General features: G+C 36.6%; 1 protein-coding gene across 1 annotated transcript; it reads left to right on the top strand.

Annotated features, from left to right (window-relative positions):
* Positions 1 to 621: 621 nt before the first annotated feature.
* On the top strand, positions 622 to 11,208 carry brcc3 (BRCA1/BRCA2-containing complex, subunit 3). Its single transcript, XM_079835096.1, has 8 exons — positions 622 to 811; positions 917 to 1,037; positions 4,829 to 4,915; positions 5,245 to 5,333; positions 5,437 to 5,492; positions 8,218 to 8,349; positions 8,511 to 8,554; positions 10,214 to 11,208. Exons 1-8 carry the CDS (start codon positions 707 to 709, stop codon positions 10,360 to 10,362), a joined length of 783 nt encoding a protein of 260 aa, XP_079691222.1. The 5' UTR covers positions 622 to 706; the 3' UTR covers positions 10,363 to 11,208.
* Positions 11,209 to 19,243: the final 8,035 nt, after the last annotated feature.

Here is a 19,243-nt window from a genome sequence, read left to right as displayed (position 1 = left end):
CAGAGGGTTAATATTCTTAAAATGGTTATTCCAATGGTGTTTATTATGAAAATTTTATGGACAATGAGTCAAACCTCTGTTTTCCGTATATATTTGATAACTTTTATATTAACACCATTTAACAAAACAAACATACAAGGAACTGAATATGTAAAGTTATCAGTAAAAAAATTATATATTATTGCTATAATAATTATCGATATGAACAATTATTATTTTATTTATTAATACGTCAAATAATTTCAGTTTAATAAATTAATTATATCTGTAAATGTATTTGAATGGCGTATTATTGTGATATTCAACTAGTGGCAATTACAGATATAAAGAATTACACGTTTACTATATAGACTAAATCCAGTTGTTGATGTTAAGAATTATGCGAGAGATGTAGGCTATTTGTGTTTTTATAGTGAACATTCCTTTGTAAAATTATCATTGTAACTAGTAAAAACTAAATTTCTAATTTAGTTTCTAAACTAAAAAACTACAAATTCAGCTTGCCATACACAACAAAAATAATAAGTGAATCTAATATGTCCCTTCCCGGTTGCCGTAAATAAACTGACTGCCATGTGATTTCTATCCAGTTTCCTGTCGGAAGGAATTGAATGTAGCGCATGCGCTTTACGAATGTGGAAGTATTGGACATAAACAAGCGAATAAATCAAACCAAAACATTAACTATTAGATTGTACTACATATCATGGCAGTAAACGCGGTACATTTAGAATCAGACGCATTTCTAGTGTGTATGAATCATGCTCTGAGTACGGAGAAGGAGGAAGTAATGGGGCTCTGCATTGGCGAGGTTTGAATATCTGGTGTTTATGATGTGTTGTTTTGTAAAATGTGCTTGAACTGCAACAGGTGTTTATGAAACTTTGTAACTCTGTATATGACTTATCTCCATCAGGTTGACACAACCCGCATTGTGCACATTCATTCTGTCATCATTCTGCGTCGATCAGACAAGAGGAAAGACAGAGTGGAGATTTCACCAGAGCAGCTGTCTGCAGCGTCCACTGAAGCTGAGATATCCTTTATACAATATACATATCATCAGGGTGCGATTTGTGAAAAAAAAAAAAAATAGGGGGAATGTTTTGAAAAGTTGTTTCCCCTTGAAAATAAATCATCACAAACTACAGTGGAGCCATATATAATATTTTTTGGCAGCTGTTACAGATACATTTTTTACAATAAATATTCTGATTTAACTTTGAGCTTTGAAGTATTAGCTTCAAGAGTACTATTTACAATGACACTAATAATTCTCAATTTCTGAAAGGAATGCAAAATCAATTGGTAATTATTTATATTTTGAATAAAATAACGAGACACAAACCTGTACATATTCAATCGCATTTGCTCCCATTTATTTTTGATCACACGCAGTGCTTCGTACACAACATAGGCTACAAACTTTTAATCTATTTGGAGAAATATGTGCGTTTACCTCAGTCAATATTGCGTGATAATAATTCCGGCCATATGGTGTCGGTTAACCTCTGCATTCTGTCTCATAATACATTTATGCATCAGTTCATCACATATAATATCTTTATGTCACAACAATAGAGTAAGTTTTGTGCAGAAAGATTTGTATTAATCTCATACTAGCACTCTGAAATCGATTAATGGTGCGCAATGATTTTCTGAAAAGCTCTGCATGGATTGAGGTGCGAGAAACAGGATCACGAATTCCAGACTGTGGAGTGCTAACAGTTCAAGTCCATTTCTGATTTTATTGTTGTTTGTATTTTCATTATTCAGTGTTTTACTTAATGTTTTAAAGAATTATTTTATTTTTGGTATTTTATATGCTCTGTTGGTGGTTTGACCCCCCCATCCCCCCTACTGCATATGAGATATATATATCTATATATGTCTGTGTAAGGTGATTTTTTTGGAGGGTTATATATAGGGCTATTTTTTGCTCTATTCTACAATACATAAACAAAACAGTCATAGAACTGCAGCACAGCCTGCCAGTTTTCCATCTTAAAAATACAAATTTGTGAACCAGATGCAAGTTTTGGGCACTTGTGATCCATACACAGCACCTACTGCAGTAGTAGTAATCACTAAAAACAGTGGAACGTTCTAAAATGTTTAACATGAAAAACACTTGGGGTTGGTTGCACTAATAATTAAGCTAAGTTTAACGCTAATCAAGGATTTGTTGATCTGGGTTTTATTTTAAATCCATTTGTGTTGCACCACTTAATTTTAAACAGATTAAATATGTAGGAAGACCGGTAGAATTAAAGGGCTGATCATGCAGCGTAGGCGGAGTGTGAACCGACGTCAGGCTAAGATGCTTATCGGTGCAACCCATCTTTAAAGTGCCATAATATACTAAACAGTGATATTAAAAGATCAAATTCAGTTTACACCTTTTTAATGATGCATTCTACTAGGCTATACAGGTGAGCAGATGAGCCCAGAATATGAACAGTTTAGTCACTTAACGAGAAACCTGGTGTTGTATTTATATTCTGCTTGCCTGTACAAAGTATGCATCATCAATAAGGTGTAAAAATTACTGGTGGTCAATGGAATTGTTTTGCCCTCCAGGTAGGGCTGTACGATTAATCGAAAAATAACCGAAACCGACATTCAGAGCCTCTAACCGACGTATTTTTCCCAGGTCGGTTATTTCGGTTTTCACATGACTCCGCCCCGTCAGTCACATCAAGTGCAGTTTGCAGGCACACAGAGAGAAGCAGGAGTGGTTATCTGTGTTTATAGATGCCCAGAATCCCTATAGTAACTGCATGTTTTACACAGTTTATATACAGGTCAGTTAATCGCCGTTCTTATAGCCTACACGCGCTGCCACACACACACACACACACACACACACACACACACACACACACACACACACACACACACACACACACACACACACACACACACACACACACACACACACACACACACACACACACACACGGCGCGCGCAAGCCCCGAAGCCAGATCGCTTTCACTTTCGTGCTCATAAAGTTTGTCAAGTAAATGCGTTTAAAGGCTTGCCAGTTTCAACATTTAAAGCGATTGTGCACTATTCAAAAACAACAATACGTATCTGTTCAGAGCTCAGCTTCTTTCTGTGACACAGAGCCGAGCCGTGTCGCGTCTCTGACAACGCGCGCGCATCCTGAAGGCAGACCTCTTTCACCTGCGTCCTCACAAAGCTTTGTCATTTGTATGTGTTTTAAGCCCTGCCAGCTTGAACATTAAAGCGAGTTTCGACCATCAGATGTGTGTTATGTTGAACTAATGCCTGATATATTGTGACAAACTAACACTGAGACAGAAGCTCGCACATCACGTGAAGATCGCGCGCAGAGAGCAGCGCAGAAACGCAGTGTCAACGCCGTCCTGTGACTAAAGTAAAGTCACTAAAGTAGCTTAGAAATTCAACCGTTATAGGCATATATTTTAATACCTTTGAAGTGAGTACAAACCACAGCTTCATAATGAATAGAGACAGTATGAGTCATTCACACTCACAATCACTCTCTCATTAATGCATTCAAATAAATGTAATGTAGGCCTACTGTGTCAATTTATCTGTATCTGATGTACAAGCAGAAATCTGCCTCATAGACAATAACTGCTGAAAGTGAACCGTTTCCTTAAAGTGTTTTTAAAATCACAAAGAAATGCACTTTTTCATTAGAAAAAAAAAATTCCACCTTTTAATAGTAGAAAATATTTGCAGTACAAACCTTATCAGGAACTTACTCAAAAACCTTACGAGGGCAAAAAGAAAAAAGTAAAATAATCGTTCATTAATCGTAATCGAGGTAAAATGTTCAATTAATCAAGGTTTTTATTTTTGGCCAGTGCCATGGTATTTCTCAGGCTGGAGAACCATATAATTACATTCAATACCATGGCATCTATTAAACACTGCCATGGATACAAATTTTTTAGGGCATAATCTGTATACTGTACTGGGTATATGCCCGTTCACACAAACGACAATAACTATAAGTATAAATGATAAAGAGTCCACACCACAACTATAAAGATAACGGCACAGAAAATGATATCGATGGAATCACTCAATGATGAATGATAAAGACAATGAGAATCCACCCAAACTTTTGTTCTGCAACGTAAATGACACACAATCATACCGAAAATGTGCATTTTGAAGCAGTTGTGTTTATTTTTGGAAACATGTTTCTAATAAGTAACTAGTTAAGAATGTTTGGGGTGTGAGTGTGTGCAGAGTTTACGTTGTAGAACAAAATGTCAAAGTATCATAAAGTTATGCTTACCTCAGGCTTTATTTTACTTTTTCTATTTTACTTATTTAAAAAAAAAAAAAAAAAAACATTATAAAACTCCCTAGGAAAATCTTGAGGGAACCAGCTGTGAATTATGCTTCCTTCATGTGCTATCGGAAATGCACTACTTCCCACTTTTGTAGTCATGATTGCGAGCTTGTCGCATTTAAGTGCTTTGTTGTCAGAAGGAACAGAAATCATGGAGCACACCCGTTTTGTTCTTGCCTATTTTTGGGAAAATCTAATTGAAGCCAAAATGATATTGACAACATCCCTATGACAATATAAACATTCACTGCACTATCTAGATAGCTTGCTGACGATTCTGGAATTTTGATTGCTGGTAATATATGAATATTATGAATTTCTTTCTTCTGCTGAACACAAAAAAATAAATTTTTAAGAATGTCGGTAACCAAAAAGTGGCCCAATTGACTTCCATAGTATTTTTTCCCCTCATACTATGAACTATCCCTTTAAGCACAATACAAGTTTAGTATATTTTCTTAATATGAGGCACAGGTTGGCTGAGATGACAGGACGTCCCATGAGGGTTGTGGGCTGGTACCACTCTCATCCACACATCACTGTGTGGCCATCACATGTTGGTTAGTATCATCTTTTATAATAGATTTTTATTTATTGTTTGTTTGTTCGTCATAATGTTTTTTATTATTAAAGGAACACCTCACTTTTTTTGAAAATAGGCTCATTTTCCAACTCCCTTAGAGTTAAACAGTTGAGTTTTACCGTTTTTGAATCCATTCAGCTGATCTCCGGGTCTGATGGTAGTACTTTTAGCATCTCGCTCAAAAAAATGACCAAAGTTGGAAAATGAGCCGATTTTCAAAAAAAGTGGAGTGTTCCTTTAATGTTTTTAATCATTCATATAGTCCCTTTATTTTTTTTAATTTGATTTGATCTTTGCATTATACAGATGTTAGGACTCAAGCAATGTATCAGATGATGGATCAGGGTTTTGTTGGACTCATCTTCTCATGCTTTATAGAAGACAAAAACACAAAGGTATGTTAAGCACACCATCTTGACAGGAGACCATAAATTCTGAAAGGTTTTAATTTCATTGCCACATTTCTTACCTTGACTGTTCTTTCTGTTTCTCTTGTAGACTGGTAGAGTTCTGTATACCTGTTTCCAGTCAGTACAGGCCCAGAAAGGCTCAGAGTAAATCAACCTCTTTTTATTTAAAAAAACAGTAGATCTATACATCATGCCTATATATATATATATATATATATATATATATATGTGTGTAAATAACTGTCTTAATATATATGCAAATATGTCTTAATAACTACTATTAATTTTGTATTTAATCATTAATAAGTGATTATATATTTGTTCATGAAGGCTGAAAATGAACAACACCTTATATTCAGGTGTGCAGAATTATTAGGCACATTGTCTTTTACAGATAAAAGGAGCCAAAGAAGAGATTTAACTCTATTTAAAATTATGAAATGCCCATGAGAAGGATACAATACTAATGCAATGCTAGACATTGCAGTTAAAGGGTTAGTTCACCCAAAAATTAAAATTCTGTCATTAATTACTCAGCCTCATGTCGTTCGACACCCGTAAGACCTCCGTTCATATTCGGAAAACAAATGAAGATATTTTAGTTGAAAGCTGATGGCTGAGAAAGGCTGAATATGCGCGAGAATATGACGTAGCGCCAGCGTTCGGGAATCCATGAAATGCACACTTCAGCCCGATTTTGAGAACTACGCCGAGACCTAAAGCACGATCAATGTAGAATCCAACAGCTTAGACACGCGCGTCTTCCTCTGCTTGTAAACAAATCGCTTCTGGGTCATGTGTCCGAACGCCGGATCTGCGTCATATTCTCGCGCATGCGTCGTGGAGGCACACACGGAAGACGATAACAAGTTGGATAAAGGTGTTATTTAGATTTTTTTTTGCGCACAAAAACTATTGTCGTCGCATCGTAAAATTATTGTAGAGTCACTGTGGTGAGATGGACTTTGTAACGACGTTTTAAGTGCCTTTTATGCGTCTTGGGAGTGTAAATGTACTGAATGCCAATGGAGGCCTATCTGAAGCTTTTCTCAGCCATCAGCTTTCAACTAAAATATCTTCATTTGTGTTCCGAAAATGAACGGAGGTCTTACGGGTGTCGAACGACATGAGGGTGAGTAATTAATTACATAATTTTCATTTTTGGGTGAACTAACCCTTTAAGGCATGACCATTGGACAGTGAAATGCTCATTGGGTCAGCAGACAAAAACAAGTGGCGAAGAAAAGACACATTTTAACTGCAAAAGAATAAAGAATTAAGGTGAAGAATTAAGTGTGAAACCATCAGGAACCCTTTAGTCTCCAGCGCCACCATTTTCCAGAACTGCAACCTACCTGGAGTCTCCAGAAGTGCAAGGTGTCAGGATCTCAGAGACTTAAATTAAGTAAAGAATCCTAAAAAATTACCACCACTTAATAAGAATCCCAAGCTGAAGTGTTGTAAAATACATGATGACTTTTTAGTCCATCTCTGCAAAATGGACTTCAGTATAGGGGATACAAATCAACCCCCAAAACTTACTGCCAGATTCTGGAAGATGGATTCTTCAAATAGTGGTACAAGAGGATGTGGTGCTGGTCCTTCAAGAGTCACTGTCAGCCTATCAGTCTATAAAGCCTATAAAAACCAGTCTTCATCATGTACTCTTCAGGTTGTGATTCTTATTAAGTTGGGGTCTTTTTTTTGGATTCTTTACCTAACTTAAGTCTCATGGGCATTTAATAATTTTTGACTTCAGTCTGAGTTAATCTCTTTTTTGGCTCATTTTATCTGTAAAAGGAAACGTACCTAATAATTCTGCACACGTGAATATAATGCATTTTTCATTTACAGCCTTCATGAACAATTATATATCACTCATAAATGATTAAATACAAAATGTATTGTAGTTATTAAGATTAATGTGGTTTGGAATTGGTAAAATGTGCCTGAAAACAAAATATGATCAGAAAATCAACGTGCCGAATAATTCTGCATGCACTGTATATATAATTACAATTTATTTAAAGCATTTTAAACATATGCCTTTAAAGGGTTAGTTAACTCAAAAAAGAAAATTCTGCCATTTACTCACTCTCATGTCGTTCCAAACCTGTAAGACTTTCGTTCACCTTCAGAACACAAATTTCATCTTTATGATGAAATCTGAGAGCCTACATTGACAGTCAGCACAACTACCACTTTGACACACTTTTTCTTCACATATAAACATTGATCAGCATACATAAACGGCTCAACCGAACAAGCTTGATGCGCGAGAACAAACCTCATAGGTAATTGCGGAAGCTGTGTAATGAGCATAATGACACATGAGAGTAAACGTCATTGATTCTCGGATGTCAAGTGAACATGCTTGAGTTTACGTTTGAGTTGATGAAGGTTTATATGTGAATAAAAGCCTAAATTCAATCTGTTCATCATATAAAGCGATCGTTTCTCTTCAGACATTTTTTTGACTAAACCACTCAATTCATATGGGTTAGATTAATGATCTCTTTATGAACTTTTTGAAGTGTCAATGTGTCAGTTGCATTCATCAAAAATAGATGAACGACATGAGGATGAGTAAATAATGAAAGAATTTACATTTCTGGGTGAACTAACCCTTTAAGATTATTAGCTTTAGTACCATAAACAAAAACATAAATTCATGCATGTCCACACCTGACTAGTAGTGTATACTTTATTTATCTGAACTCTAAATATTTGAATAATTGTTTAACTGGTTCACAAACTTGGTAAAGCCAATTCAGAGCTATTGGAGCCTTTTTAGTGTGCAAGAAAAAGTATTTTGTGCAGTGTTTTTGTTCATAAATATAGAAAAATGACATTCCTCTCTTATGACAAGGTATGAGCGGATTGAGATTCCAATACATGTAGTCCCACATGAAGCCATTGGAAAAGTATGTCTGGAGTCTGCCGTGGAACTGCCCAGAATCCTCTGTCAAGAAGAACAGGATACATACAGAAGGATTCACAGGTATAGGCCATTAACCGAGTTATCCATTTCCTTGTTTCAGATTACTTTAATTTGTTTATACATTTTTTTATGGCTGCATTTTAAATTATTTTACATAGTCAGGGGGTGCTTAGGACCTCATGCAATATATAATTTTTTTCTCCCCAATTTCCTTTTTTCAGTTTAACTCATCTGGATCCAATCACAAAGATACATAATGGATCAGGTAATTATAATTTGTATTTCATGAAGGAGATGGCAGTGCTTGCATGGCAGCATTTTAATACTATTAGGCCTGGTTTCACAGACAGGGCTTGGATTAAGTCAGGATTAGGCCTTCAGGAAGGACATTTAAATTGCTTTTATAAACGTGCCTTAGAAATAAACGTTACTGGTGTGCATTTTGAGACAAAACAATGGCACTGATATATAGAGCTTATTTGTCATCATGACGACACTTGTTTTCTAATTTTTTTGTCGTCTTTGCACACAAATTAACGTGTGACTATCTTTTTAGTGTGAAGCAACTTTAGATTGTTAAATATAAAGACTTTTGAATTGCATATGCAAATTACATAGATCAGTGGTTCGTGATCTGACAGACGTGGTACGTGAACAAAATGCTGAGTTTTGCCATTCATTTAATTCTACCCCACCTTAAAATAACCTTTAAGCCGAGCATGTATTTCTAACAGGCAAAATGGTAGTGCCGTAAAAGTTAAAATACATGTCATCCATTCAAATACCTGATCTTTTGCGGTCAAAACTGACTGCCTCCACACGACCAGCGAGCATATGATAGGGTGCCTGCAGAGTATGCTGCCTTAGCAAACCACTCAATTCACATGAATTAGATTTATGCTCTCTTTATGAACTTTTTGAAGCGTCAATGTGTTGCATTCATCAAAAATAGATGAATGACAGTCTTACGGGTTTGGAACGACATGAGGTTGAGTAATTAAGAAGAACAAATATAGACACAGACTGTGCATAGAGATCGATTTAAGACTTAAACTCTCTTCAATACAAAAACATAAGAACAAAAAAACATTTGTTCTTCTTGTTTTTATTGGTGATATTTTTTACCAAATATCCACACAATTGCAAATGTGACATTTATTTTATACAACAGTTCAACAAACAAAAAGGTGATGCACATTTTAAACAGTATTGTCAGTTGTTTGCTCTATTTTGAAAAGAAATAATAGTTCCAATGGATACCGCAGCAGAACTGTTGTGCATCTCCAACACACAGCGGCGTTTTGTTAGTGAATGAATCTGCGGCTTTGAATGAATTGGGACAGTCAATGATTCAATGACCCATTCATAAATACAGCCGCTTGTTTTGTTACATATTGTGTAATGTACAAGTCAAGTCACCTTCATTTATATAGCGCTTTTGCAACACAGATTGCTTCAAAGCAGCTTTACAAGAACACTAAGGGGTGAATAGTATCTGTAAACTACTATTTACATTTACTAGAAAGAAGAAAGAAGAAAATACTGCTATTTTACATAGTTTTATGAATAGCCACTGCCAAAAAATGCACCTAAAAATCAATTTAAGTGGGGAAATATTGTCCCTTAATGGAAAAGGTGTGACTGCAGTCTAAATGGAAATGGAAGAGGGGGGTCCGCAGAAGGATGTTAAATGTCTCAGGGGGTACGCCACTCAAAAGTTTGGGAACCACTGGTATAGATCAATCTGTTCATGTTTCAATAAAAGATCATTTGTAAGTTTATTAATTATAAATCATTATCATAAAAGTATTTTTGGGCATAGTTTGGGACTAACCTTATTTATTTTCATACATTTTAAGAATTTAGAACCATTTTTTTACTGTTGTGCTTTTGTAATTTGTATGTATGTATGTGTGTTTCTCAGTGTTCACTAAAAACCTGTGCAGTCAGATGTCGGCCATAAGTGGCCCGCTGCTGCAGTGGCTGGAAGATCGACTGGAACAGAATAAACAAAGTATCATCAAACTCCAGAAAGAGAAAGAGCAACTGACGCAAGAACTGGCTTCATTATAAGGAGAATGATAGGAAGCAATGAGAGTTTTAACAAAATCCTTAAAAGCCTCATTCTTTTTTTCATTCCTTTGTTTTTCCACTGAAAGCTTAGATTTTTCTGCCCTACTGGCCCTTTTGGATCAGAAATCACTGGGAGATCTAAGACAGGATGTCTGTACTTACACATTTTGTGATATCAGTGCATATCTAGTACTGTGTCTCAGTGCTTTCAGGCAAAGATTTGAATTATGAATCCTCTTAGTTGTCCACTACTCTTTACAGTCTTTTTAATGTTTTCACACACACACACACACACACACACACACACACACACACACACACACACACACACACACACACACACACACACACACACACACACACACACACACACACACACACACACACACACACACACACACACACACACACACACACACACACACACACACACACACACACACACACACACACACACACACACACACACACACACACACACACACACACACACACACACACACACACACACACACACACACACCCCTCTTTTGTTGCTGTTGTAGTATGTATACACTGAACCCCCTAAAATGACAAAAATGCAGATGTTATTAAAGTTTTGATTTGATTATTTTTGGTGGTAATCATAAGTATTATGTGATAGTGATGGATATTATTTACTGATGCTATTTCTTAAATAAGCTGTAAATCTCTGAATGTATAAATATTACAATGTAAATACCTGCATGGAGTCTAGAGTGGTTTATCTGTTAGATTGTTTCTTTTCTTACTTTTCTCTTTCTTAACTAAATTCAGTTTGGAATGTGTTTGGAAATCAAAACTATAACACCTTAGACTCTGTAATACTTTGCACAGGTCACATTTGCGCACAGCTATATAAATTTTTCTTCATTTACATGCAGATTTTCAGTCTAGACTGAATGTTTCTGTGAATGTCAAGTAGCTTTCTGGTTGAACAGTCTGGCACTTAGACTATAAGTAGAAAAGGTGTAATAAAAAAAGAGCTTTTCCAGATGAAATGCTAAAATGAACATTTCAGCTGACAGTTTGAAAGACCTGAGACTGTTTAAGAGATTTTTTTAACTGTAGTCCTGTCCTGCACTTTATCTGTCATATGTTTTTTTACTTATCAATATGATACGCCACACTGGTGCTGACTAATCTTACCTAAATGTGTTACTATAAAACCTGTAACGTACTGTAAGAAAACACTTTCTATGACAAAATATTAATCTAATTGAAAACCCAAAGGATTGACGTTTTATTTCTTGCCACTAGGTGGCACTTGTGTTCTTGTTGAACTGCAGACCGTTTTTATTGAACAGAGTCTTTTATCTCTTTAGATTGTGAAACTGGTCAAGCAGACAGACAGAATACTAGCAATGCAGTTTATTTGGCATGCATGATTTTTACAATATTGAGGTGTGCAGTTCTAATAAATTCCAGACAGTCTAATGTTCTTGCTATGAGGGAATCATAAAGTGTTATGTTCCATACCATATTGCAAAATGGATACTTATGGTCCTAGATGTTAAATGGTCAGTAAAACACAATATATTTATTTACTATGAGGAAAACATCTCTGTGCAGCACCTATAGAGAGAACTGTTAACCTTAGTTAATAGGTCAGATACTATATCTTCTAGCGGAATTATGCTAAAATATATTTGTACACGAGGAACAATGATACAATTTTGTGTCTTAAATATTTATGTTGTATTTATTGTATAAGCAGTAAGTCACGTCAAGGCTGGAATGCATGGTCATTTACCAAGCAGTTGTGAGTGCAGTTTCTTTATTCAAAGTGAAGAATTAAGGAAAAAAAGGGGAGTTACAGCCTATGACTTATTAATATTATTTATTCTTTGAAAGCGAGCTGTGTTTTGATGCCATATTAATGCCTGTATGAAGCAATCTCACATTGCTCTTACAGTTACAGTGGTTTATAGAAATGGCCCTTCTGCAGTGCTATTCTCAGACACATTCATCATACTTTTACAGCATTTTTGTCCTCGAGAAATGAAATCTCAGGCATTGAACCAGGTCTCTAGATATTGTCTGGAAGTGCAAATGCTCATTTAGAATAAATATCCCATATTTACAGTGTACAGTGGACCATAAAGTTATACCATTTTGTATTATGGCAAGGCCTAACACTCCACTAAAACAGAATGTCTTGTATGTGTGTAAAATCCTGGGACTGGAAGCAAGCAGGTAATATTGAGGCTGTGCTCTGAGACTGATGGAGAGAGCGAAGACATCTCCGCCTCCTTGCGAATCAGCATAGTGGTTATTACCCCTGGCAAAACACTGCCATTTATTTAGTGTGAAGGCAAGTTGACTGTAAACCTGAAGCCTCTATAAATCTGGAACGGTGTGTGGTGGGTGGGGGTTATCTATGTATGAAGTGAAGGGGACAGAATTTATGAGTGTTTGGAGGGCATTCTGTTTGATGAGATGCCTAAGGGACCTTGGGCCTTTGGATATATTTATGGCAGAGGGGCCAATGAGGTAGTGGACAATGACATCCTGAGGCAGACAGTGTTTAATTAACACCTCCAAAATAGGCAGGACAGAGACAGAGAGACTGTCTGCGAAATAAGCTGGTGGTTTGGCTCTTGTGTTCTCTCTGGAATTATGAAATCTGTCTCACTCCGTTTTAAAGCTGCTGTACGTAATTTATAGGATGTTAAGAGACATTTTCCTTCCCCTGTTCAATATGCAGTGACAGCTATAAGAAGGTTGACTTTCTGACAATTTGGCAGACCGGGCAGTGAAAGGAGTGTTTGCTAAACATGTTTGGAAACAATCCTTAAAGGCACAATATGTAAGATTTTTGGGTCTCATTCACCAAGCATGCGTACGAACGTTTTTAAGAACAAATTACAAATTACCACTTTTTTTTTTCTTCTAAATTTATGAAAAAATATAGGAGCAACTGAAACCACATACGCGTATGGACAGCTGGCTAATGAGAGTCTGTAATCTGGGTCTTTATAAAAGGTGTTTATTGTGAGAACTGGTGAGAATGGCACACTTGCTCGAGGATCGGGTGAGAGCGCATCTGTGAACAGCGGCAAGTTTGGCGAGATTGACGAAAGGCTGTAAGGAAAGGTTGTGCAGAAAGCCCTTATATGGAGATGGTTTGGGTGTGTTTTATGCAAATAACTAACCTCGTGCATCAGAGCATATGAGCAGAGTGGAGCGGTGAGAATCTCCGCTCATCGCTCACGGAACTGTTCACCCCTCCGCTCCCCCGCTCAAAGCTACATCAGGCCGCTCCGCTCATTATCGCTCAGCGCTCAACGCAGTTTGCTTTGGGCTCCACTCAAATCGCCCCCCGCTCGCTCCAAAAAAGGAAAAAAATCTACATGTATATCACTTTTAGCTTAGACCACAGCCTTACCTCCTAAAGAACTGAGCAACAACAACATTTTTCAAACAAAAATGTTTTATTTCAAATTACAAATTAGGCTAGTCACAAAAAGTCCTGTAAAATTAAACGAATAAATGGGCCTTATAATAGCTATAAATAAAAATGATATAAACAAAAATATACATAAAAGTTTTAAAAGTAAATGAACTATTAGGCCAGAATTTTGATTAGTGAACTTCTGCGCAACGCCCATGATTAAAATTTAAATTGGCTTATATCCATCCATTGTACACACAAACTGCTGTAAAATTAAATGAATAAATGGGCCTAATAATATAAATAAAACGTAGGCTATATAAACAAAAATATACAAAATCCACAAACGTTTTAAAAGTAAATGAACTATTAGGCCAACATTCTTGTAATTGATTTCACATTCTTGTAACTGATTTTTGCGCAGCGCGCAGGATTAATATAAATTGGCTTATATCAATTGTACAAAAAGAAAGCTGTAAAATTAAACGAATTAATGGGCCTAATTATATAAATAAAAATATACAGGCTATAGGCCTAGATCAAAGTTTTAAAATGAACTATTAGTCCAAAATTCTTAACTGAACTTTTGCGCAGAGTGCAAAAAAAAATGTGCTTTCCATGATTGCATAACGAATTAACAATTCATTACCACCCGTCAGCATGTTTTAATAATTTGTTTCCTCATTTTAATTATCGTGGCCACATTGTAATAATCCGTTCCCTATAGTTTTAATAAAATTGGAGAACAAATTAGTTCAACGTGGCCACGATTTACTTAACCAGGGAGAACGAATTAAGAAGTTGTGGGAACGAATTTCATTTGTGGCTACGATTTAGAAATGAGAAAACGAATTCTTAATTCATGGGAACGAAATATTAATTTGTGGCCAGTGGCCATGGTATATTTTTGTCTGCATGTAATAAGAGCAGGGCTCCGTATACACGACAGACCTACCGTGCCTTACCTATTTATCTATTAATTTATTATCGAATGATATATAGCTCACCTTTTGCTGCACTGCCATGTTTGCGTAGCACATCCTCGTGCTTTCTGGCAATGTCGCTTTAGATTCCAATATCTTAGCTAACTCTCACAATCTCTCCACACTCCCTTTCAATTTCTTCTCCCTGCTCGTTCTTAACTTTGTGCATTTATGTATAAGGTTCGCAACTTCATTAAAACAATATTTGAACTCCATAACCTATTGCTCCACTATTGCTTAGCTATTTCACAGATTCTAGATCTAGCAAATCACCAAAGGACATTCTGTGTTAAGCGGGTTGAGCGAGCGGCGCTGAGCGAGTTGAGCGGAATCTTCAGAAAGGCGCTCACCGCTCTGGAGGAAATATTACCGCTACGCTCCCCGCTCCGCTCGCGCTCCGCTTACATGCTCTGTCGTGCATGCGGCCGCTCTTTAGAATACTCCAAATTCACTAACATCAGAACGAGGTTAAGAACAAATTCATGTGCGTACGAACGTTTTGTGAATCAGGCGGAGATTTTTCGTAAGAAGTTCTCCTGTGCATACAAATACGAAAGTATCCATGCAATTATTAGTAAATTAGACTAAATTATTATTTTTTGACTTGTGTACTTACATCCCAGCTAACAGATTTTTGTTATAAGAACGTTCTCCAAATATCTTCTGAGAACGTTAAAAAATGTCAGTTTTCTTGACATTAGAGGAACGCATTTTAAAAAGTACCCTTGAATTTATTAAAACTTGCGTTACACCAAAGAAGAACCATGGAAACACCAAAGACGCTTTTAATATATTATGCATTTTATTAGACAGGTGAGCAGTTGTTTGGATCCCTTTATCGACAGAAAACTAAACATTGTTATACAGCTCAACACGTTTAGTCTGTGAATCTCGTTTTCTTGATTTACCTCGAGTAACATGTTTGTACCATGCCTCAGAGGCAATGGTATTTTGTCAAGTGGCTAACATAGCAAAATCAGAAAGGACTTTATTTGTAGTAACAGTAATACAGCATTTTCTCCACCAATATCTCTTTTAATGAATTGCATGCCATTTAGCAACACAAGTCATCCAGCATTTAATCTAGCTTACTGCAATGTGCATCAAGTAATGCCTTCGTTATTTGAATAAGCTACATCTAGCAGCAAAACTTACATACTGTGCCTTTAACGTCAATTGTTTTTACCAACAATTACTATGAGTACAGATAGTAAGCATCAATTCTCAGTTTTGCTGAGCAGTTTTATTTCTCATCAGCTCTTTGAATCAATGGTGGTTTGTTGAAAACAGCCAAGGGCTTAACTGCGATGAGCTGAATTAACATGTTAGGGGCTGTTCAAATCAGATAAGTATGATTTAAACCATGCCAATGCAATTCCACTAATGCCAATATAATTTTCGAAGCAGAGCATTGTGCAGAACTATCATTATGCATGGAACCAAATAATAAAAGAATAGAATCAAATAAAACAGAGGCAGAGGCTACCTGTTCAATTATGGCAATGCCAGTGAAATTGCATGTAATTAAAGTTTTGAGATTTTAGCACTGAAATTATAAATTAATTGTTCATTTCACCAGAGACGGTTACTTACTAGCAACATACTACCATTAAAAACAAACTAATAACAAGACAGGGTGGCCAACCAGACTTTACTGTTGGGAAGAGGTTTCGGTGTTGATGTGCACTGGCCCTTTTTCCTCTAACCAGAGGGCTGAGCACTTGTGCCTAAATGTTTTTCTCAATGGTCTACAGAATTTTTTTTCCAGAAGCACTGTAAAACATCCAGGTGGTCTTGGCAAACATGAGACATGCCTCTATATTTGTTGTAGCAACAGTGGTTTTCTACTTGTCCTTTTATGAACTCCATTCTTGTTTAGGGTTTTTCTGAACAAAGACTTACACCGTTTGTTGAGTTTTCTGGTGGTCTTTTGTTGTCATTGTTGGGTTCTTCTAGCCTGGGAAAACCCAGACAACTTCCGGCAAATTTAGATTTGCTCTGCAAGTAGTCTGGCAAAGAGTCCATTCAAACCCATTTCTAAACCCTAGAAATCGCGGCACCAATTAGAAACGTTGGGGCGGGCTTTACACGATGACGACAGCGCAGCGACGTTGAAGCAGATTTTCCGCTGCTGTGGAGCATCACTCGTTCGAATCAGCTATCGCATCTGTTTTAAGCGATTTAAGCTTCTCCTTTTCGTTAAAACCAGAGCAAAGAACAACACTCGAAGCCTTTATATCTAAAAAAGATGTTATCGCTGTCTTACCGACTGGATGCGGCAAAAGTCTGATACCAGCTTGGCCCTTTGGTGGCTAAACGAATGGGTCTTAGCGAGAGTCCTCTGGTAGTGTTAATGTTTTACAAAATATAGTTTAAGTCCTTTTCAGGAGTGAATGAAGTTGTTTAAAGCTAAAATCTGTGGTTTATTTATAAAGAGAGCACCTTTTTTTTAATTTGATCTGCCGTTTTCGGAGTTGTGAGTTCGTCTAAGGTTACGTATGTAACCTCTGTTCCCTGAGAACAGGGAACGAGCGCTGTGTCTAGCTGACGCTATGGGGAACGCCCTCGGCGTGACTGGTGTCTGAAGCTACTATCGAATCACGGCAAAGTCTTTGACCGACGTCAGCCCATGACGTCATCATCGTGCGACCCGGAAGTATAAAAGGGCGCCGTGCCAACACATACACATCTTCTCGTCTGAAGGGACTGTATGGCAGATAGGCCCTGAAGCATGGCAACGCGACGCAGCGCTCATTCCCTGTTCTCAGGGAACAGAGGTTACATACGTAACCTTAGACGTTCCCTTTCGAAAGGGAACTCTTGCTGCATCTAGCTGACGCTATGGGGAACGATATACCAACGCCGCCATGCTGAGGGGAGTGTCTGCACTCAAAAAAATATTTTGGTCTAAATATAAGTTTTATGTATTTGAATTACATTACAATTTTCCATCCATTTGGACTACATAGTTTTAACATAAACAAACAAATAAACTTAATGTGATTCATATTTGTCAGTCAAACGTAAATGAAATAGGTAAGTTTTATGTAATGGTACACAGAAAAATGCCCATGATAAATTAACACAGCCTAGTGCACACTACTGAGATAAAGTACCATTGAAGCAGTGTTGAAGTTAATGAGATAATTGAGTGATGATTGAGAGTAATGATGAACACCTGATGATAATGAGCAGAATCACTGACGGAAAGAGAAACACAAGAACTACAACTGACTTCAGCCACAGCCTTAGATGAAATCAACTGAAGATAAAAGAAGACATTAAATCTCTGAAGATATCAGTAGATGAGGATTAAACAACTTCACAAACAGCATTATGAGCTTCACGCATTACTAACCAGACTGACTTTATTTCTGTAATTTCTGTTTTAATGAAAATAATAGTTTCATAGTATGGAAGTCACCATACTGGAGATGAGTGTCTGCTTTAGTTGGGCTCTTGACCCTTAATTTGTTTAGCTTTAGTTTTTCTCTGTCTCCTTTAACTGTGTGTTTATAAAGCACATTTGTTATTTCAAGGGAATCCAAGAGAAAATATTATCAGGTGATGTTGGCTATTTGTTTTGGCCTGAATCACTGCTCAAATTTAGAGGCTAATTTTCTGGTTATAGAGGTAATGTGTTATTAATTGTGTTGTATTCATAGTATTAGCCATGGGATTATGCAGCACAAGATACAGGACGGTTGTGTTAATTGAATAATATCCAGATAAAAAATTTAAAAAAAGTGCACAAAAGGTTTTAATCTACGGCATTACTTAGACACACACAGACATCATGAATCAGCGTTTGAATCTCTACAATGGTGACAATAAAAAAAAATTAAGATAAACAGATCAACTTTGAACATAAAACAAGCAACTAAAATGTCACGACAAAAACAGCAAAAGTAAAAGCAATTAGTAAGTATCAAAGAAAATTTGTCAATTCAGATGCATAATTTATTCATGCCGCAATGCATGCTGGGACACATGGGGGGAGGGGTTTGATTGGTGGTACCCAACATGCACTGCAGCTTGAAGATTTTAATTGATTGTCACCATTGTTGAGATTCATACATTGATTCTTGATGTCTGTGAATATCTAAGCAATGCCATAGATTTAAATCCTGCATATTATTCGAATATCACAACGGTGCTGTAACTCGTGCTGTAGAATCACATGGCAACTATTATGAATAAAACAAAACTATTAACACAGTACCACAATAACCAGAGTATTAGACTCCGAATGAGATCAGTGATTTAGCCACACGATGTCATTAACAATATATAAATAGCCAACATCACCAGATATTCTCTTGGATTCCCTTGCCATAACAAATGTGCTTTATAAACACACAGTTAAAGGAGCTAGAGAAAAAAGTTTAAGAGTTAAGAGCCCAACTAAAGCAGACACTGATCTCCAGCATGGTGACTTCAAACAAAACTATAAACATAAAATTACAGAAATAAAGTCAGTCTGGTT

The sequence above is a fragment of the Gobio gobio genome (assembly GCF_949357685.1).
Source record: "Gobio gobio genome assembly, chromosome: 14".
Classification (NCBI taxonomy): Eukaryota; Metazoa; Chordata; class Actinopteri; order Cypriniformes; family Gobionidae; genus Gobio; species Gobio gobio.
Note: the sequence above shows the minus strand (reverse complement) of the source record. Positions and strands in the feature narration are given on the sequence as shown.